This window comes from Falco punctatus, assembly GCF_963210335.1.
Source record: "Falco punctatus genome assembly, chromosome: 9".
Taxonomy (NCBI): Eukaryota; Metazoa; Chordata; class Aves; order Falconiformes; family Falconidae; genus Falco; species Falco punctatus.
In genome coordinates, this window is record NC_137589.1 from 20,100,623 (window position 1) to 20,122,691 (window position 22,069).

The following is a 22,069-nucleotide window of genomic DNA, read 5'->3' on the forward strand; positions in this document are numbered from 1 at the left end:
AATTGACATTTTCCAGTTCACAAAGAACACTGCCTTTAACCTGTGTATTCCCCATGCAAATGCAAAGCCATACCCCCTGTTTTTATGACTAGTCAAATAAAGTCAGTGAACTGGACAATTCCCTGCATTAAAAAAATAGTCCTTGGGTTAGTTTCTTACTGAGATTCATAAAACCCCAAATAAAAAAGGGAATAAATTCAGGTTAAGTTTGCAATGACTTACTTAGTAGGAACTTAATAAAATGCTTTCATTAGCTGGATCACACAACCTGAGCATGCAGACATTCATACATCAGATTGAAGCAGTACTGAGCTCCAAATACTGTTGTCTTAACAGGTTATGGTTGTGGAGAGATCTTGTGCACAAATCCTCATTTCTGATGCAAACAGAAGCCTGGCTTTCTCAAGCCAGGTTGAACCTTTGAGCCTGCTACAGAGAAGGGCACTGTTTCTGAGTCAGTTCCACTTGCGAGCCGAGACACAGACCAAGGAGTTCCCAGTTCCTGTTTTTGTACTCACTTTAATTAAAAGAACCAAAATTTTGAAGCTTGATGCTTAAGTTCAGGCTATGTGACTAGGAGCAGGAGATGTGGAGCTGCTGTTAACTCATAGTAATGCCAAGAAAAAAGACCTTCAATTCAACTGAAAAGTAAAAAACTCAGAAGAGATGGACAACATTTCTTATAAAGCACATTAATCCAGGAGTGAATAATGGAGGTCACATAAGAGAACACCTGTTTAGCAGGATTCAAACACAGCTTGAACACTTACATAGCAGAAATATTCAGATTAGTGAATCAAACAAGAAGACAGGGACAAAAGCAGCAATGAAGAGTTTTAGGAATGTTATAAACCCTGGTCCTTCAGGGCACAGCTTGCTCATTAGGGCCAAGATAAACCTTTCTCAGTAATGTAGCAACAAAATATTCACAGCCTCTATTGTTTTTTTCCTAAATCATCTCAATCATCTCCATCAGCAGTGCCAAGGCAACAGCAAGGCAAGCACCATGTGGAGGGACATGCACCCAGGATGAGTTGGCTGCTGCTGCAACTCTGCAAGAGTGGCTACTGACAACAGCTGGAGACAGAATCATAGAATCATTTAGGTTGGAAAAGACCTTTAAGATCATCCAGTCCAACTGTTAACCTAGCACTGCCAAGTCCACCACTAAACAATGTCCCTAAGTACCTCAGCATGTTCCTGGGGGTGCCATAGGCACCAAAATGCTCATCAGAAATTTAACAACAGGTTTGATATGCGAGCTATGAGCAGCAGCTGTAGTAATTCCCTTTGAACCCTTCCCATACTCTTGCTCTTGCAGCACAGTCCATGCTGCACTGCCCTCCCCCATACGTAAAAATATCCCAAACCTCAAGCTTCAAGATGTCATGCTGTAGTTTGCGCTGGAAGTCAAGGAAGTGGGAGATTGTCAGCTTCCCCTTCAGATCCGCCCCAAAGAAGTATGTTGTCAGCGCAGAGTTGAAGCCAGTTTTCAGCGTGTTCCCTGTTGTAGAGCGGTCTCTGTGGCGCATGCCCATGCTGGTTTGGGAACGAATGATGCTCTGGACCTAAAAATAAGAGGGAAGATGTTAGGATCAAAACCAACACTGGGACTTATACTAGTCAAGTATTGATACAAAGTACTCCAAGCTCAGCTGTGTTATCCTCTTTTTTTTTTTTCCTGAAATAATTCTTAAAAGACAAGGCAATTCAAAACTTTGGCTGAACTTAGTCATTTTTCAGTCCTCTCTAAAGAAAGAAGAGCATGAAATGCTTAAAATGAGTTTTAAGAAACAATTCATCCCGTGTGCAGATTTGCATTCTAGAGCTGATTCTACGCCTGGTCAGCAGAGAGCAGCTTGTTCCCAGCAAAGTCACAGGAGGAAAGAATGCAGAGGCAATCATGGGGGGGGTGGGGGAAGCCTGCACACGTTTTTGAGCTTCCACTCCTACTTTACAGCACATCCTTGTTAGCTCACACCAACCCCAGTCAGCTCACACTGCATTTCCTTTTCCCTTCTGCACAAACCCAGGGGTTTTCTACCCAAGGACAGCCCCTTCTTGCTGCTGCCACTCTCATGGCTAGCAGCTCCTCCATATCCCTGGGACTGTGCAGCAAGCTGAGCTGCAGGTGGGGGCTGACCCACCCAGAGCAAAGGGCTCTCCAGAAGCCCTGCGGGTTGCATCAGCCGAAATACAACTCCAGTGGCAGAATAACAAGTAATGCAGAATTATCAGAGTTACCAGCAGACTGGGATATTCGCATGAAGACAGCCAAGTATGAAAGCACACCTAACAGCAGTCTCTCAATGTTTTTAACAAACCAGGCAGGCAACCAGCCTCCTCCTCCTCCCCTGAGCTTGCAGCAGTGCCCTGTACCTTCGCAAAGGCACCGCTCAACTCGAGCGGATGCTCCAGCACAGTGCAAGGAGACACAGACAACTCCCCTGTCTACTCTGATGTGACAAAAGGTTGAACTTGCAGGATGCAACAGCCTGAAAAATCCAAAAGTTTGTTATTTTTAAGGGTCCTATGCTAATTTAAAGGGGCAGCCAAGCCAAATGCACACTTGCCTAGTCTCTCCATCCCCAGGCACCCCATTAGCCCTTCCCATCTGAATGATTATTGCTGCGATATGAGAAGCCTGGCTTATTCTCTGTATAACAACGGATCTCTTCCAACAAGGCAGCAGGACTCATATTAAGTACGACCAGTGTGAGAAAGGAAGGGAACAAAAGCCACCCAATATGCTGCCCTGCACTCAGCGTAGCCTTGACAGCACAGGCTTCCCGAAGCTCCAGCAAAGACCACTGCTTTGTCTTCAGGCTCTTCCTCCTGCCGTCAGAAGTTGGGAAGAAGAAAAACAGCTGCCAAGAGCTCCAACTGTCAAAAGGATGCCAGAACCTCGTTATCATGGTATATGGCGTGTTCAATTTTTTCTTAACAAGAAAGTGAGCGCTGAAACAACCCCAAAGGGGATGCTCTAGAGGAGCATGCCGTGTATCACTGCCGAGCTCACCTTGCTTGAAACGCTGCCTCCAAACCACAGACTACTATTCTTCCACTACAAGGAAAACCAAGTTGAGCCAGAGGGAAAAAAAAACCCAAAACCAAAAACCCAACAGAAAAAAGGTTTGGGGGCTTTTTTTTTTTAATATGCACTGTGATGTGAGGAAGGATTTTTACACTGTAAATAGCAACTTCTTATTTTACTTTGTGCTCTACTTTAACTGCGAGCTCTGCATGCACATTTTGGAGACAATTATTTATAAACTTTCTGAAGCAATGCAGTTTATGGCCAGCTTGGAAAATTGCCCCTGTTTCTGCAGAAGCAAGTGTTTACCACACTGCAGACTGTTCGATAGAGCATCTTTTCCTGGGTGTTATTTACACAGCATCCTACGCCCCTCTTTTTCTTTTCCATCTATAACAAGCATCGGGCAGTTTGAAAATCCATCTGTGGGCACTGGGGCCAAAATTATTTGGCTGGTTCCTATTTTGGGTAATCCTTCTAATACCCAGAAAGGCAGGCAACCACTGCAAGAAGTTGTCCTCCAGCCCAGCCGGTGCTGTCCTCCCTCATAGCTCATCAATCGTACAAGGCTGTGAAGCACAGAGATGCTTCACTGTCTTTTATACTTATTTCAGCGTGTTTGTGATGTTCCATCTTTTGTGCTAGACAAGCAAAAAAATAAATTAAAATACTTAATGGTTTGAAGAAAAATCATGAGTAACTGCCTGCAAGTTTACCACCTCTCATCCAACTTTTTAATTAAAAATAGAAGAGAAAACTAACAATTTAGATACTGAAGGATGAAAAGTTGAAGATGATACTGATGCTGGCACCAAACTACTCAGTGCTATTCGCTAACCATATGCATCAACTGGAAAAAAAATATCTGAGGCTCTTCAGTGAGGCCTAAAGAAATTCAGTATTTTCTTATTAGGTAGTTAAAGCCTCCAACTTGCATATTAGCTAAATTACTGCAAGTAATTTTCTTTCTTATTCAATACTCATTGGGTTTTTCAGACATTAATGAGAAGAGGGACCTGCTGTTTCCAAAGACAATGTGTGTGTGTGTGGGAAAAACAAACAAACAAACAGAAAAAAGTACAAAATTAATTTCCACATGCTCACAGCCAGTAGGGACAATACGATGCTTTTGAGATGACCCTTCTCCTTCTTTTTCTACACATTCTCACCAAAACAACGCCGCTCTTTTAAACTGATGCCACTTCTAGCAGCATATTTCCCTGGAGGAGCCAGTTCCAGCTGCTCCTGCCAGGTAAGATGTTTATGGGACAGATCTGCAAACTCTGTCATCCTTCATGCTCTTATTGAGGCATTTCCATAAAGAGTGAAGAAAAGTATGTATCATACGAATTACTGTGTGTGTTATATACATGTATAATGTTATATATGTGCTTCTTGCTGAAGCTATGTGTTTGCTTTAATCCCGTTTGGGAACTGCAGCAAATCCGTTACAGCGATATCTGCAAAAATATTGTCAGCTGCTTCTCACTTTCCAAAACAGCTCCTTCATCCTCTGACTTGAAAGCTCTGGAAGATCAGTCCTCATCAAAATATTCAGATGCTAACCAGAAATTTTATTCCTTTATATAGAGGTAGTGACACATGTAACAAACTTAACAAAAATACATTCCCCTTCCTAAGAATTTTTATATGACTTAATGCACATAACTTGCGTTTCCTTCTGGATGATTTAAGAACATCTATTTCCACTTTGTACTTTCACCTTCATAGTGCTTCTGAAACATTCAGCCTCAATAAACATTCATTCTTACTTTACATGGCTAATAAAAAAGCCAAACATGACACCTGTGTTAATACCTTGGTGTCACTGCATTTTCAGTGGGCAGTTAACTGTTCTCCACTTTTCTTAAATTCATTTATCTCCTAAATGATTTCACTTTAGAACATCAGTAACTACTATAAAATACCTTTTGAATTGTTAAATATTATCAGATTGCTGCAGTGGAGTGCTATATTCATGCACTATGCAAACAGAAGGAAGAACAGTATTTTTTTAGGGGGAAAATAGGAAACTCAGAATTTTTCATAGCTAAATCAGTATTTTCTCCGAAGGCAGTGCTGAACAGCACAATAACTTGGACATAGCTGTGTATTCAAATGTGTACTCAAAGGAAAATGAACAAACTCCTGGATTTACATTACAAGCTGTCACATGAAGGGCTATCACATTGGAGATAAACATACTCCATTCTCCTTACGGAGTCCAAAGTTTGCATCTTAAAAATGTGCAGTTAACCAGATATATTACACAGCTCTGGAGCAAACTCAAAATAATGACATCATACCCACAGGTAATAATTTAAGGAGGATGACAGCAAAAGATTAGAAGGGGGAAATTAATTTATCAGACCTGCTTTGCCACTAGTTCTTCCCATTTATAGCAAGTGCCCCAAGCACGACCTCTCAGAGACTCTTCTGAAGTTAACTAGTCATTCAATCAGCTGATGAGTAAGAATTTGTAACTAGATTATTGAGGTCTGCTTTGTTCTCGGACATGAGTACACAGCTTTTCACTTTCTACAAATACAGATGTCCTCCAGCATAAAAAAAAAACCACAAGGGCAGGTTATTTCTTAAACCAGAGTCTTGTTTCCTTTGCCCAGAAGCAGCAGCTTCCACTTGCCCACTAAACACACAGCTTTGAGGGATATGGGGTTTCAGAAGTGCCACATGAATATTAGCTAGGTCAGTGGTGTATCTCCCCTACCTTGTTCTTTGACAACAGAGATGGTGACTCCTGAACGAACTGGCCTGTTCCCGCATTTAATTTTCCTTTCATGAGTAGGGCATGCATGGAGATTTCCTAATATACAGCAATTTCAGAATGTTTGTAAGTTTCCATAGCCTTAAGGCTGCTTCTATATATGCAAGAAAACCATAGAAAACCATACACTTATGCCTGGGGAGGTCAGATCTCTTTCCCATTGACAGCTTGAGTCTTCAATCTATTCTCACTCTAACACAATCACAAACCATAGCTTACAGAAGGACCTCACCGGTATCAGATAATGCAAACTAAGCTCATTAAAAAGCCTGCATCAAACTCCCTGTTGATGAAACTTTGTAAGAACTAGGGGAAATAAACTGATGAAAATATATTCTCAATAAACATGTTTTTACACTACACTGAAGTAAGTGGCTAAATTCTTCTTTGAAATGGACTCACTCTTGTTATTCTCTGAAGACAAACAAAATTAAGGAATGCAGTAAAAGCTGTGAAAGAAAGTAGGATGAAAATCCTACAGCATCAGTAGAATGAAAAAAATTCTTTACCTTGGAGATGACATATTGTAAAGATACCTTGGTGGCAAAGTAACAGGAAATCAAGAGTTTATACTTAAAATTGTCCTGGCTAAATGAAAAATTATGTCTTAAACATCCAGTTTAAAAAAAAAAAAAAAAAAAAAAAAAAGCAGGCACTGAAGCAACACAGCAGAGCACAGAAGAGCACAGAGCCGGTTTACTTTTCAGATGTAAACCAGCACTAACCACAAATATAAATCACACAGTAACATCAGAGAGGAGTGCTGCACTTCTGGCTAAGATGCTATAGCATCAAGAAGTCAACCGGTCATTCAACTTGCCTGCTCAAACTCTTCCATGTCCACCTCACCGTCACCATTCAGATCAAACATCTTAAAGGCAATTTCGAAATTCCTCTGGGGAGCTGCAGGAGAAAAACCACAATAAGAAACAAAGACCAGTTAACGAAGACACAAAAGCTCAATTAAAAAGGCACAAGTTCAAAGTTACTTTAATCAAAAGCAATTTTCCATAAATCTTGCCATTTTACTAAGAAAATGCAGCTCTTGGGAACCCCTAGTTACAAGCTCCATAGTGATCCTTTTACCAAAGGTCTTGACAAGGAGGTTGGAAGGAAAAGCTGTTCCTTGAACAAAATTTATTCCATTTACAGGTGGAAAAAACATGAAAGAAAGACACCATCTGATATTTCTAATGACAATCAACAGAAAATTATGTTGCAGCAAGAGCTCAAGCCTGCTCCATATAGTATGATACCAATTTGGCCAGAGGACGTTCCTCCGGCGCTGCAGAGCATTCTCCACGCTTTGTGAAGCGGTTGGTGGGTGAGGAGCAGACCTGAACTTTGGGTAATTCTATTCCACACTCAACTCTTGTCTCACTGCACAAATTTAAACAAATCATTACCAACTCTCTCTCAGTCCAGTTATGACATTGAGATAATACACAAGCTGAAACTCACCAGGCTGAGATGCACTTGAGACAACATGGTACCTTATTTTTCATTGCATTTAGTCTATGTTGTCATGGTTTATTTAGAACTCTGCAAAAGCATCACTTCACAGCCACCCATCACAGCCCAACCACGCTCTTTCCCCTGCATCCCACCAAGGAATTTCGGTACGTTTTCATTTTGGACTCTGTAACCCATCACCATTTAAAGTTACAACATAGTACCACAGTATTTTTCCAAATTAAGTTAATATATGAGAATTTATCTTGCTCTGCTACTTTCAAATACATACCACCTACAGGAATTTTGGTGTTTGCTGGGGTTTCTAGGGAGTGCTCTAGACTACGACAAGTGCTTAGGTTGTAATTTTAAATGATCAGTTAAAACTTAGCCCCTTTTTTTGTTCTGGAGATGGCTCCCCCCAAAAAAAAATCTGGCAGCAGGATGTAGATCACTGGCAAGGCTCATCCCCCTTCAACTTCACCTGTTGCAATCAACTATCAATATTTCTTGCGGATGCTCAAAAAGTAATGAGTTTCTGCAACCACCCTCCTGTGTTAAGACACCTCCCAGACAGGAGTGGGGAGACAGAGGAATCACTCAGACAAAAAGAAATTAATATGAAATTAACTGAACTGGATTTTGTACATTAGTTACAGCTTCAATTTAAGACTAGCAGACTTTTACATCATGTTTTCCCTTCGCTGTAATAAACTGTAGCACTTTATCACTAAAAGATTCAGCAAACATTAATGAGATCACTTTTTCCAATCACTTCGTGCCTTAAACAGATGTTTAACATTAAGCTCAACGGCAGGAATGGCCTGTCGCTAGCCACTTGATATATACAGCACATAGAGTCCTGCCGTTATCATCCCTGGATTTCCAATTTCCTTGTGCCAATTATTTGGGCTTTAAGTTCCAAACACCTCGTGCCTAAGTGATGCCTCCTACAGAGCCATGGCAATCGCCAGCAGCACGCGGTGGGTTATCTTCTCTTCCATACACAGCCCTGCAGCAGAAGCCATGCCTCTACCCAGCTCTGCTGTCCTGGCTGCTGGGATGAGGAGACCTTTGCCTGCCATCTCTCATTAATTCAGCATTAGCTGAGCTGTCATCGGGGGGACTGGCTGTCCCCAACATCGACTCCATAAGCTCTCCAAGGATGCAATCTAATTAAAGGGATTTATACCAAAAACCTCCTCTGTTATCCATCCATCATTTCCAGTGATTAACTCCCCATTTCCTTGAAGAGCAACAATATTAAGTATCTTCCAACTACCCTCTTAATGTTTAAATAACACATCCAACTTCATTCGCTTTAATTGCGAGTATAGGCTGGACATGAATTGAAAGCCTGGACACAATTTCTTATTAGTCCCCAAATCTAGCACGGCATGGAAAGAGTCCCTTCCTCTAGGAGGAAAAGGAGGACTATACAAAACTCTAATCTAGTTACAAGATGCTAGAAAAAGAACAATTTACACATCTTTCCTCACCCGTTTTCTCTGCCAGGGTATAATGATGTATATGCTGAGATTTGAAAATTTGTTACTCCTTGTTAAAAAATGGTGTTTGGGTTGGGTTTTTTCCTTTTAAGAAAACAGGTAATACCATGTCGCATTCACACAGACACAGGGTGAACAGAGAAAGCAAGATACTCAGCTTACCCCTCATAAAGGCCATTTCCTTCCTTTTCCTTCTCTAAATACACATTTTCAAGAGCAATTTATCAAAGCCTCAGAGGAGAACATCACTTGCAAAATTAAAATTAACAGTTCAGCATCAAAAATTTGCAGGGTCAGTATTTTCTAAGGACAGGGAAGGAAAGTAGCTTTTAATTAGCTAAAGAAATGAAGTAATTCAGTTTCCCAATGAGCAACATAGGCTGTTTCTTCCTGTGATCTGCATATCTAATTCCACATACTTGTAACAACACTTAAATCCAAACATGAACCTGAGCCAGGGAAACCAGAGGGCACTGAAGACAATTAGCTCATCCCGCTCCTGCTCAGGAAGAAATGTTCATTAAGATTTATGTCCCTGATATCTGGGCAGTCTGAATTTACTAGTCTCAAGTGAGATGATTTCTGCCTCTCCTCTTGGGTGTGATGTTTCTGACCAGGATTTACTGGGGAAGAGTCATCCCGACGGCAGCTAACCCCCCCTTGCCCACCCTGCCCCATTACTTGTGGTTACATCAGCCTGTACAACCTCCATTTCTCTTCCTCCTCTTGTACATACACCTTACAGAAACTTGCAGATCATAAAAACCACAGACACCAGTTTGCCTAGCTAAGCTTAGCCTTTTTGTCCTCTCTCTTTTATTCTGCTCTCCAGTTTTACCATTCTCCACTGCAGCTTTTCTAAACTTCTCCATTGTCTGCTTAATTAAGATGCCTCAAAATGAATGCAATATTCCTCCTGCAATGATTATCAAAACCATTTAAATGACTGTTTGCTTTTAATACAGCGCAATGCCTGTCTTCACAAGGGAAACTCATTTCTGTAATTTCCCCAAGTGCTCTGCTGCATTTCCAGCTTCTTTGGTTTTGTGACCTATCTCCTCGCCATCCTTTTTAACATTATCAAGAATCAAGAGTTTATAATACTACTAATTGCCCTTGGACAATGAATAAGGAACTGGTCAGGGCAACTGCAGTTTCTTTTCTAGCTTTATTTCTAGTCTTTAGATGTTCAAGAGAATACAATGACTTCCTAATGATTCCTCAAAATCATTAATATAAATGAAAACATGCTACCGGATACCAATTCATCAGTTACCTATTCCTAGCTTTGAGATATATGTAACTATACCTTGAAATCTAGATCATGTTGAAATCATTCTGTAGATCCATGGTTCCCCACCAGCTTTACACACCAAGTTCCTTTTTCAAGTAATCTGGGAGTTGGTGCAAAGGGCAATTAACATTTTTCTCAACTCATTTGTTCAAATCAAGTATTCGGGAACAGAAAGGCAATAAAAAAAGCAAAAGCCACACACAGTAGCGTTATGAAGATGACCAACCTCCACCAGACAAACAGATGATAAGCAGCAGCACTGACCACTGAAAAAACCCACTCAATCCATCAGTATAAAGCCCCAGGGAACCTCTGAGAGATTAGATGGATTGATTAGGCCATCTTTAAGCCAATTATGTATTTTTAAACTATTTTCAATTATCCAATGGACCAATTTGCAGCACTCAACTGCTCTTTATTGCCATTTATTGTCACCAGAAGCAATGCATTCTGAAAGGCAATAAATGCTCGCTGATGACAAATGCCAATTTTGCTATTTTTGCGCTCATTTGATCTTCTATTTCCCCCAAACACAATATTCCACACTTGAAGAGACACCTCCCAACTCGTCTTTCCCTCTGACTCCTATTGCAACTCATTCAGTACGTGGTTGCACACAAAAATTAAGTGTCTGTAGAGCATCCACCTCAAGCAGAGATATTGCATTTTAGGAAAACTGGTTTTAAGACACTTCTGGAGAATAAAGATTCCTCCCTTCAGATGCAGTTGAGAATTTCTTTGACGAAGTAGAGTGATTTTTTGGTGATGTTACTTAGAGGAAGTGAAACTTCTGGCTACTCATTTGAAAAAATGCTTCCCTGAAATAAGGACTCTGAAACAAGCTGTGGAAGTGCCAGCTCCAGATGAAGGCCATTAGAATCTGTGCTCTCCAGGGAACCCCTGGAGAAAGAGGACACCCCAAACACCTACAGGTTCTGGGATACTGCTATCAGCCACACAAAATTACTCTATTTCCTAATTCTATAGAATGGCAAGTAAGTTTCTGGAATTTGTCAATCAGGCTAACAAGTGCTGCACACAGACTAGTCCTTCCCCACTGCAAATTTACTGTCGTCTGATAGAGGAGACTGGTGGAGATCCATCAGCCCATCCCACCATGCAAATACAAGGGATGAAGAGATGAACACAGAAAGACCAAGGGAAGACTGCAGGCGGAGAGGCTGGTAGAGCACCCCATTCCCTAATGTTGGTTTTTGAACTGGAGAGGTCAAGCTCCGGTTGAAGGAGGCTGAAGACACTCATGTCAGCCAGCAATACATACTCAAAACAGCCACAGCGCAAACACACCCTGGAGATCGTGCCACCAGTGCAGGAGAGCATGCCATACTGCCTCTACTGCATGACCCACACACCACTCAATATCTGGCCAGTAAACAACTGCCAGACCTAGATGGCTTGGGATTTACTTCCTACACAGAGGAAAGGAAAAAAACCCCGTGAATCTATCCTAGGCAAGAGGCCTCTTGCAGGCCAGTACCCTAAGGGACAGCAGCATGCTGTGCTCTAGAACGAACCCACAGGAGAGGGAGAAGGAGCTGCTGGTTTGCTACGAGAGCCCTGGGAAGAGAGTAATTACTTTGGCTTGAGCCAATGCTATTTAACTCCGTTCCAGGAGGGCACATCAAGACACAGTGACAGTCCAATTACAGGAACAACACCAACTTATTCTTTTAATGCCCAGCTCCCTTCAGTACCTGTTAATCAAGCAGGCATTAGTGCGCCTGGACAACAGACCACGTTTGCTCTGAAATTGCAGTCACTGATGATGGAAAAGCTCTTTCTTTACTTCCTCCACCTGTTCTGCAAGTTGAAAAGCAAAAACCTCTTTGGTCAGGGAAGCAATGTCTTTGCTTTCCTGTGACATTTGAAAGACCCAGGGGAAATCACATCAGTGGTTTGCTTATCCTGTATTTTGCTCATCTTTCCATCTCTGCCCCAAAACAGGAGTGGCTGGAGCAATAGAAGCCATGGGGTATCCTCAAGGCCATTCAGCTCTCATTGCCTTTAATAGAAGACTGACTTCCTGAAGCAGTTAAATGCTATTTTATTAGCAGTTTTAAAAATATATTTTCACAGAAACACAGCAACCGATAAGAACAGACAGTGCTAGAGCGAGAAATCACTCGTAAATAAAATATGGTGACAGACTTCATTTTCTGTGCAATACGCAAACAGCTCTCTGCAAGCAACACACAGATGAAGCCTTCAGCCCTCTCTCCTCATCTCCCTCCCTTGCAGCTGCCACACGATTCACATTTCAGAAAATACAGTTGAAGTGAGCTCAGCTGAAGCTGCACAGACAAATTAAATGAAAAGCTTTGGGAAGCACTCTCAAAGCCCAGCAGTGCTTTTGGTAGGTCCAGGGAGATGGGTACGAACCATCTCAGCAGACTTGCTGAGCATGATCCTCCCAAAAAACACAATAACAACACAAACCCCTTTGGGTTTCTTGCTTTCAGAGGTTATCATTGATCAGTTTTGAGTTCAATAAGCCAGACCAGACCACAATTGATCTCTCCCCATCACTTCTGAGCACAGCAGAGGATCATCTCTCCCTCCTGCCTCCCACCCCCAGATCCGATCTCACACTCCACCTTCCAACTACCCTGCTTTACTGCACAGACCACCACCTTTTTTTCTCAGTATTTAGTGGCTCTGAGCTATCTGATGCAGTCTACAGCTCACTCTTGTCCAGATACCTTCTTAATGTTTGGGTTATTAAAACAACACAGTGAGAAAACCAATATTGAACTGTCACAATTAACAAGTAGTTTCCTCATTCTATTTATTTCCCAGGGGAAAAAAAAAATACAATCAGGAACTACTGGATTCCTGCGAGGTAATGCTTACCAATAGGAAAGTAAACCAGCATGGCGAAACAGTGAATTTTCTATCTAGCCACAGGACAAGGTTTGTTTGGGAGGTTTTATTTTCATAAAAGCAAATGCTTTAAAAATGAAACCAAAACTCTTCCTCTGGGGAATCACCGTTTGACAGTAGCTCCAGAGACATTCCTCCATCTTCAGTAACCATTCTGCAAACTCCCCAATACCTAAAATTCAGCTTAAAAGTCATGGAACACTTTTTTTGTCTTTTTTTTTTTTTAATTTTTTTTTTTCCTTTTTGAAAGCTCCTGCCTTGCCCACCTTTCACATTGTTCCTCAAAGCACACGCCACCCAATTCTGTCTCCTCTTGTTAGTCTGATTCCCCAGTAATTGTGAACATGTTTAAAAACTTGTCCCTTCCGCACAGCCCTCAAAAACAAGGCTGGCTGCTACTCCAACACAAAGTGGTCCCTTTTATTCTCACAAGAAAGACATTAAACCAAAGCAAAAACAATTTCTCTTTCTGCTGCCTATGGAAGCATATTAATTTTGCACCTTGCATACTTGATTAGGAGGTTGTTCACCACCAGCACAGCCATGAAACCAAGGTCATGAGTGTTTTCTAAGCCACATTCAGTAATGTGATACAACAGGTTTGAGAGTTCATTGTCATCTGTGGAGACTCAGATGAAAAGCCCTCATCACACAAGTGAAAATACCTTAGGTAATTTCAGCATAATTAAAGTCTTAAGAGTCAGTTCTGAGACTCATTCAAACAAAAAAAGCAGATTAAAATCATAAAACAAATTCCCTGGCTTGAACTCTCAAGCTTTACCTCCCAGTATTTCTTTTTGCGACATGAAGGTCACTTAACATGGTTTCCCCCAGTCCATGCCCATTTAACAACAAACAAGACCTTGAATGTTGCTTCTCCCCAGTAATGTATCCTCAGTAAATGAAGAGCTGCCTCTTTCATTTGTCTATGTTACAGCATGCAAGAACACAGGGGAAAATGAAGTGCCCATTGCTTTTATAAAACATCAGTGAATTACCCAGCTGACTCCCCAGACAGCACAGGGCAGGCAACAACGGCAATCTGTAGTAAACTGGGAAGCATCCAGCTTTTTAATTCCTGTAATCAGGTCATTGTGAAATGGATACTTGCAAGATTAAATGGCCAGATTCTCTCTTGCTCTTTTTTTTTCCCCTTGGGGTGGAGGGAGAAGCCTGAAAAGAAAATACCTCAACTTCATTTGGACAATGGCATATTCCCCACTAACCAATATTTTCTAATGGGGCTGAAAAATAACTGGAATGTCCATTGACTTTCCTGTTGGTGACGCAGCACCTTCCAAGTGGCTACAGAAGCTCTGCAAACGAGGTTTTGAACTTGCTTTCCCCATTAAGAAAGTCTAGAAATGCCATTTGACTTTACCAAAGGCTTCAGTTTCACTGTTTCTTGCCAACAAAGGAAACTTTGATGTGCCAGCACTTCAAGTGCAGAAGACTTTGCTGGAACAGATTTGCAAAACACAGAAATACCAAAAATGCAAGTCAAGTGCAGCAGCGTGAAAAGACAGAAAGTATCTCATGATATTTGTTGAAACGTTACAGCTTAACTTCTGTCTTTATTGGATTACATCAGGCACAAGCCTGAATATACCCAAGTGAAAATACAGCGGGAAAAGAGAGTTTGCATAGTCTTGTAACCAGTGAAGAGCTGGAAAGCAATATTCCTCCAAACACAAGAATATCTTATACACACAAATCAAGAACACATCTCCATTTACAGTTTTGAACAGCAGGTCAAATGACTCATTTAAAAAAAATGTGCAACATTCTAAAATGACAAACAAATCTTCAGAAGTCATCGATCTGCTTATCTTTCTGAACCACTCAAAGCTAAGTCTAAACCAGCTGAAGCAATAGCAATTAGTCATTCAGCTCCAATTTCAAGCAATCAAGAATTCCTTTTAGGGAAATGTATGTAGACAACAATAGCAACCTCATTGCTTGTAAACCTTCAAAACTTAAAAAAAGCAGTAACTGCAGAGAAAAAAACCCCACTGTACTTACTGGAAAGGACCGTTGTGAGGAAGATGTAGTCAGAAAAAGAAATGAGTCCACATTCTCCAAGTGCATAAAATATGCTGTCCTCATCAGCAAACTTCTCTCGCTCCTGGGATAATTTCTATTTATTCATCCGATGCACACCCCAGAAAGAGAAAACAAAGCAATCAATTAAATAGAGAAATGGAAGGCTTTCTTTGCATCCTTATCACCAACAAGCCATTCCACATACACACACACCCCTACTATCTCCATTCATATTCAGTAGACCTTTTCCAGCCTTCAAATCTGCCAGAAATTCTCTGCAAAGATCGGTGCTTCCCCATCTCAAATGAGAGATAGGGAATTGCGCAGTATTAATTAGTTGGTTTAGCCTAGCTGAAATACAGGTAAATAAAACTGTGTCCCTTATGCTTAAAATAGTCTGAATCTTTGAGAGACAGTGTTAATAGTCTGAATCTTTGAGAGACAGTGTTAATAGTCTGAATCTTTGAGAGACAGTGTTATGAATCAGATCTTTTAATACAGGATTCAAAAAGAAGTTATTATATTTCACTAATACCTACAGTTATTGTAATATATATTATTTTAGTTATACTTTGCTGTAGTTTTCTTGGCTATTGGTATTTCACATTAATATAAAGTACGATCAAAGTTATTAAAAACAGGTAGCTAAAAAAAGAACACAATTCAGGAGTGTGTTTAGTAAGCTCACTAGGAGGACTGGGACCAATACCAATCTCAGTCCATCTCTCTCTTGCTCCAGTTCTTTTTCAACATCTTGTTTTAATAGAAAATACTACATGTGTTTTATCAGCTCCTATCTTTTACTAATCTAAAAATCCAAATCCCTTTGATCCGCAGAACCTTCAAAGACTGGAAAGGATCCATAGAACTGTTAGGAAATCCACACCAGTGACCCATTTTAAGAACACGGCAGGAGGCGGCGCACACACACACACAAAAGAAAAATGAAATTAATATATAGGAGAGTAGGTGTGGATGAGGTTATTTCACAGAAACCATATCATGCAAGCACAGAAGCATGGTGAAAAGCAAGGCTGAATTTAGGAACGGTTTTAGGAAAAAACACCAACAAACACCACCACACCAGGGTCCAGCTACACAACTGTCCCCCACTGTTACCTCTGTCTAGCGGAGATCCCATCATATACAAGATAAAGGAAAGAAAACTGGTTAACCAACAATAAAATAAGCAGGCAAAACATAACATCAAGTTGATTGGTTAGACTGGCAAAGAGCAAGAAAGTTTTGGAGCAACCAGGTCGTTGCTTTGATTGGGCACCGCTAAGAAGCCTAAGTAGACATCCCAGCAAGAGTTAGCATGTAGCCTTTCCAGGTCAGACCCACTGTCTGCAGCTGATGTCTCTCATCCACCTCAGGTTTTTTGTTTTGGGTTTTTTTGGTTTTTTGGGGTTTTTTTTGAGAGAACTCACCATTGTATGTGACTGCAGAGTGGGGATGAGCTCAGCTAATAATTTAGATGAAAATTTAACCCGTATCTGGCTCAGAAACCACAAGAAAAGAGACAAAAATAATCATATAGATCACCAAAAATACAGTTTCCAGGGGAAAAAAGTTCAGCTCTATTGATCAAATAACCCCCTTCCCAGTAGCTCTACCTTTTCCATCTGGAGAGTATCAAGAATTTAATAAAAGGCAAATCACTAACAGCAGACAACATGCTAATGGCATTCATTTCATGCAAGATAATTGCTGTTTATGCTTACAGGATACCAGGTTGAAGGATCATTTACTGAAAAAAATGTTTTTGCTTCCCTTCCCATTGAGGTAGATCCAAAGCAAAATTACACTGATGCTTACATTAAGGACAAATAAACAATGTCTCATTTTCCTTTAAAATGAAGGGAGGATTTACGGAGACAGTTTTCTGCGATTGATGCTGGTGGTGTTGCCAGCATCTCACCTGCTCATGTGATTTATCACTGCTATCACTCCCATTGCCTGTCTTCAGTGGCTTTTATCATAAACTAGCTATTAGCATCCTACTTCACTCGCTCAAAGGATCCCATGAAAAAGTTCCAGAGGTTGGTTTATTAGTTTTTCTGCATTTCTCTTCTGCACTTAAAATTCATAGTCAGCATCAAAACAGCTAAAAATATTCCTCATAAGCTGAAAACCACATCCATAGAGTAACAATAAAAAGAGGTATTAAGTTAGTTGCTCTCTGAAACACAAAGGTGTAGACAGATGGGAGGGAGAAGCATTTACTCATTTGCACCTTACTTGGAGCAAACAAAGTAAAAAAATGTATTTATTTTAAACAAGCATATACTTGTCAGAAACCTGGGGAAGGGGAACATACACTGTAACTATGGTGTTCAGGCTGCCTGCAGCTACTGGGAAAGGGAATTTCTCCCACTGATCTTATAATAGGAGAAACAACTGACCTGACTGATAAGATTTCCAGGCTCCCAGTGCTAGGACAATCCTTTAGAAAAATTAATTATCCTCCCATTTATTTTCTTCTGGCTCACTGAGAAGCTGCATGTTTGATTGCTTTCCACAAAGTACGTGAGAAGCTCACCCTACTATAGGAAAGGCTGAAAGCACCCTCATCAGGGGTTGTTTCCCATCATTAAACATTGTATTTACAGAATTAATCCCCAGGGGGCGGAGAAAGAAGCAACCCCAAACCAATCTACCTACTTTACAAAGCACAACATGGACTGCTGTGATCCTCCAAGTTCAAGGTGGAGAAATCCAAGGTCGGTCCTCACTAACATCTAAAACCACCGTCCATAGTCCTCAAGCTTCTTTTCCACATCCTACTGTCTATCATCTCTTCTCTACCATACTCTATCATCCCTTCTAGCCAGAAGGGTAATGCATAGGATCAGAAAATGTAGGGAAAGATCCCTTTCCAAGCCTTCATCCTCTTTTAGAGACATGTCATCTTGACAAATCAGTTATTCCCACAATTTCATACAACTTTCACATTTCACACCCTTTTGTATCTGAACACAACTTAATTCTCAAAGTGCTCAGTTAAAACAGACTATTTTCTTTCATTGAAGACTTTTTTCTATGTTAAATCCATTCCCAAAACCAGATAATTTGTTAAGATCATTCAGCACACCCAAAAAAACATTAAAAACTGAGCATTCACAAGTGAGCAAGCCATGGTAAACAGTTACCAATTATCATGTATTTTTAAATCAAGCAGTAGATTCATATTAAACAAGCAGACAAACAAGCAAACATCCAAATTAATATGTAAAAAGAAAAAAAATTTCAAGTATACCATTTCAGCACAAGCATGGCTGTGTAAGTTCTGTGAAAAGCCACCAGTCCAGTCCCAGTGGAATAAAAACTTTTTACAGGCATTCAGGCAGATTATCTTACAATACCAGACATCAACAACAGGTAAAAAAAAATAACGTAATTGCATTTCAAAATACAAGCTTGGTTTGCCCTTTCCAACTCAGGCTTCAAGCCCAACAAACAGGACCAGAACAGGGGCTGAACATATCAGTAACAGTGACCAACCTCCCCCAGACCCACGTGCTGCAGCAAACCCAGTTGCATGCCATATGCAGGCAACTCCACAGACTCGTGTTACGGGCTGACTGCAAGCAAGCAAAGCACCCAAAGATATATCACAAACGTCACATATTCTACCCCCAAACTGATCTACTGCTGGAGCCTCCCTTGTGCCAAGTACACTGTACAGCTCCCAGCTAACACATTTTTTTGGGAAAAACTGCCACTGATCCCTTCCATTCCTTGCCAAATAATACTTTTATTTTGGATTTTAAAAATGTTTTCCCAGGGCTGAATGAAGAGTGAAACGTGTTAATATTTAATTATGCAAATCTGAAAAAAGATGTATTTTTGCAAATTAAGGGATGTCTTCTGTACAGAGACAGGTGCAAGGTGCAGTGCTGGGGTCTGCTCTGCATTCCTAATGCAGATTTAGAAAAGCTTTATCAGCTAAATCCTTGCAGCTCCACTTCCTTTTGCATTTCAGAAACTGCTTAATAAGTAGCATTTAGTTTGCCACTTCAGGAAGAACACATTCTTGGTAAGTCACTTAAGAGCTGACAAGTTTGCGTTTCAATCTGAAGGAGAAAACACACTTTCGGCACATTTATTCACGTAACTTGTTTATGATTCAGTATCACCTTTGTACTTAAATGAACCAAGGCTTCAGGAATTTATCAGCGTTATGTGACCACTCAACAGTGACTTATGCCTGCCAAAATGACAATAAAATAAATATCGAAGTGCATGCAATATAATGAGTATTTCTCCAGAACCAGAAAGTAATTTTGTAAATTAGTACAGAATTTTAGGTGAAGCATAACCATCTTTTACTGACAAATGTCATCATACGCAGTTACTCAGTTTGTTCCACTTAAAAAGAAATGCGTTAAGGTTACTAATATTGTGTAAGTAAATACAAACCCATGAACATTTCAGTGAAGTCACCTTGCTGCAAAGCAATTCTCTTTCAGTCCCAACTGACCACCTTCAGTTATGCAAAACATTGAAAAGACACCTATTAATGTATTTATTACGTGGTTAGCTGCAGGCATACAGGAGAAGTTAAAATGCTGTAAGTTCATTGTTAAAAAGAAACACTCTCTTTTCCACATTAGGAGTTTCCAAAAAAATCTGTTACAAGTTGGCCTCATGGACAATTTCTTTCCTTATTTCTGTGTTTTCTGGCTTCATAATGTAAAGATGACTTTCCCTATTATTACAATTTTGGGATATGTGCCTCTTTATAAAGGAATTCTCTCTAAGAAGAGGAAAGGAACCTCACATTAGTACTTGTGCATGTAACATTAAGCAGCATGCCTAGACATGATGTGCTATTAGCCCTGCTTGTACATGGCTTGATACCTTGGGCTTAAATCAGTAGACAGCATTCCTATAAATAAAAAACTACTGGGAATCCCTCTAAGGATGAAAAAACTATTTTTTTCTTAAAATTTATTGGACAATCCATTTAATTAATGCATTTTAAACACTCTTTAGCACCTACTGTGCGTATTGTTCAACATCTTTAAAAAAATTAGCTAGCATCTGCCATCTTATTAGTGCTACGCAACATTTAAATAAGCATTGACGTGGCTCCTATTTGCCTGGTCCACCAAAGCCTGCAGGACATCATCATGCTGGCATGGACTACTACAGCTCCTTCCCAAGCAGAACTGTTTAAAATCTGGGGAAATACTTAAGAGACTCTCACGACTACGTCTATGTGTTTGCAGCAGATGCTCTGTGTTAGTCTATCACACAAGACAGATAAGGGAAAAAAAAACCCCTTAAAAATGCCAGCGAAAACTGCAGGCAATGCAGCCTGTTACGGTAACTAAGAATATTAATGCTTTGATCTCTGCCTGCATCAAAAATGCTGAACTGGAGGCTCTGAAATGTGGGAGATTTTTAAATTTTGCTCATTTTTTTAGGATATAAACTTTGAAGAACCAAAGCCATTTATTTAGAGATTTCAAGACAACTCATGTTGGCACCTCACTACCTAAATTAAGAAAATTGAAATAAAGAAATAAAAAAGCTTTCAGAATCAGATTTAAAAATTGAGCCTTTCAGCTCAGACATTCAAAAGCCCTTTAGGGAAAAAGAGGTGGGGGAGGTCCCTCTGTGATATGAAACAAGGACAATAAAAGGACTTGGGAGAGAACTGAGGGATTGAAAAGTTTTTAAAGCTAGCTTTAGAATGTGGATGCAAAATAGGTCATTTGAGACACACCGCCTGGGATTTTTTCTGTCACTTTTTATATATCACTAAATAAGAATAGAGTGTTTAAGGTTGTGATGGAAACAGAACAAGGACTTTCTGAAACTCATAAACCTCTTTTTGCACTGGAAATGTTCACAGTATCATTCCTAGCGGCTCTAGATAATTTACTATGAAGTCTACATACTAACACAGGCAAATGCAAACAGATTCTGCATGGCAAATCATGCTGGGTGAATGTTAGCATAGGAAAATGCTTAAAATTTACTGTTGGCAGATAAATACTGCAGCTTATAACCTTTCAAGAGTGTATTTTAATAAAGAGGTTTTTTTAAAACCTTTGATTTGGGGATTATTTTATCTGTATATACACACAGGGGGGCAAAAATACAGAGCTGGATATACATGAAATTATTCTGCACACTCTCTACCCCTGAAATTTGGAGACGTAGAGAGAATCAAAAATTAGGCAGCAATTACTACTACAGGTGGTCTCCTGAGACTGGAAAGAGAAACTTGCATTCCTTCCTTCCAGCAAGGCTGTAAATATTCATCACCTTTAAAACAAATGGCACCCGAAACGCAAGGCCAGCATTCTGTATGGCTAAGAAAAAAAAGGACACAGACTTTCCCGACCCTTCACAGGCAGCAGACCCACTCATGCGAGGGAGAAACCCCTGCTGGAAAAGCAAATAGGAAATGCCTCAGAAAAGGGACAGCCTACACTTCTGCTCCCCTCCACTGCACTGTTTCAGTCCTCCGCAGGGTAATGAAATCACAATCTGTAGGACCACAGTGGCATTAGTCACGGAAGTTTGATGTAGGAGGATTAAAATTAGGTCCTTGATGTCCTAAATCATGCTTCTAAAATGAGTTGACTTTTGACACCTTTGAATTTAAATGGCTGTTTAGGTCTCCAGACGGAAGTTGGGATACTGCTTTCCCTTGTCTCAGCCTGCATTACCAAGATGAACTCATTGTGTTGATAATGCAGTCTGCTCATCTTCTCAGATAAAAAAAATCCAGTGTAAGAGTACACGAGGAAAATAATGATTCTGAATAGAAATCAAGTATTAAACATGGGCTCAGATGATGAGGTTGGGGATATACATTCAGTACTAATCAACCACCAAATGAGAAAGGCGTTTGGGGAAAAAACACATGTAATCATGTAATTAGAGATTGTCATCACGACTGCAAATAGTTTAAGGAACCAAATTATGATACAACTAAAAATCTTGCCATTCTCTTCCACTCTGCCTTTCTTCTTCCCCCACGTCTCCCATCCAGATCTCCCATCCTTTTGCAACCAGTGAGGTCAAGCATCTCC

General features: G+C 40.4%; 1 protein-coding gene across 7 annotated transcripts in view; it reads right to left on the reverse strand.

Annotated features, from left to right (window-relative positions):
• MICU1 (mitochondrial calcium uptake 1) overlaps nucleotides 1-22,069 on the reverse strand; it is a 105,798-nt gene that overhangs the window by 34,942 nt on the left and 48,787 nt on the right. For 6 of the 7 annotated variants that reach the window (XM_080401659.1, XM_080401662.1, XM_080401660.1 and 3 more), the window contains 4 exons: nucleotides 16,448-16,513; nucleotides 14,997-15,111; nucleotides 6,640-6,722; nucleotides 1,371-1,568 (listed from right to left, as the gene is read on the reverse strand). In XM_080401659.1, coding sequence (XP_080257785.1) covers nucleotides 1,371-1,568; nucleotides 6,640-6,722; nucleotides 14,997-15,111; nucleotides 16,448-16,513 — 462 coding nt within the window. The remainder of the gene's footprint in view (nucleotides 1-1,370; nucleotides 1,569-6,639; nucleotides 6,723-14,996; nucleotides 15,112-16,447; nucleotides 16,514-22,069) is intronic. The other variant, XM_080401665.1, reaches the window with a different exon arrangement.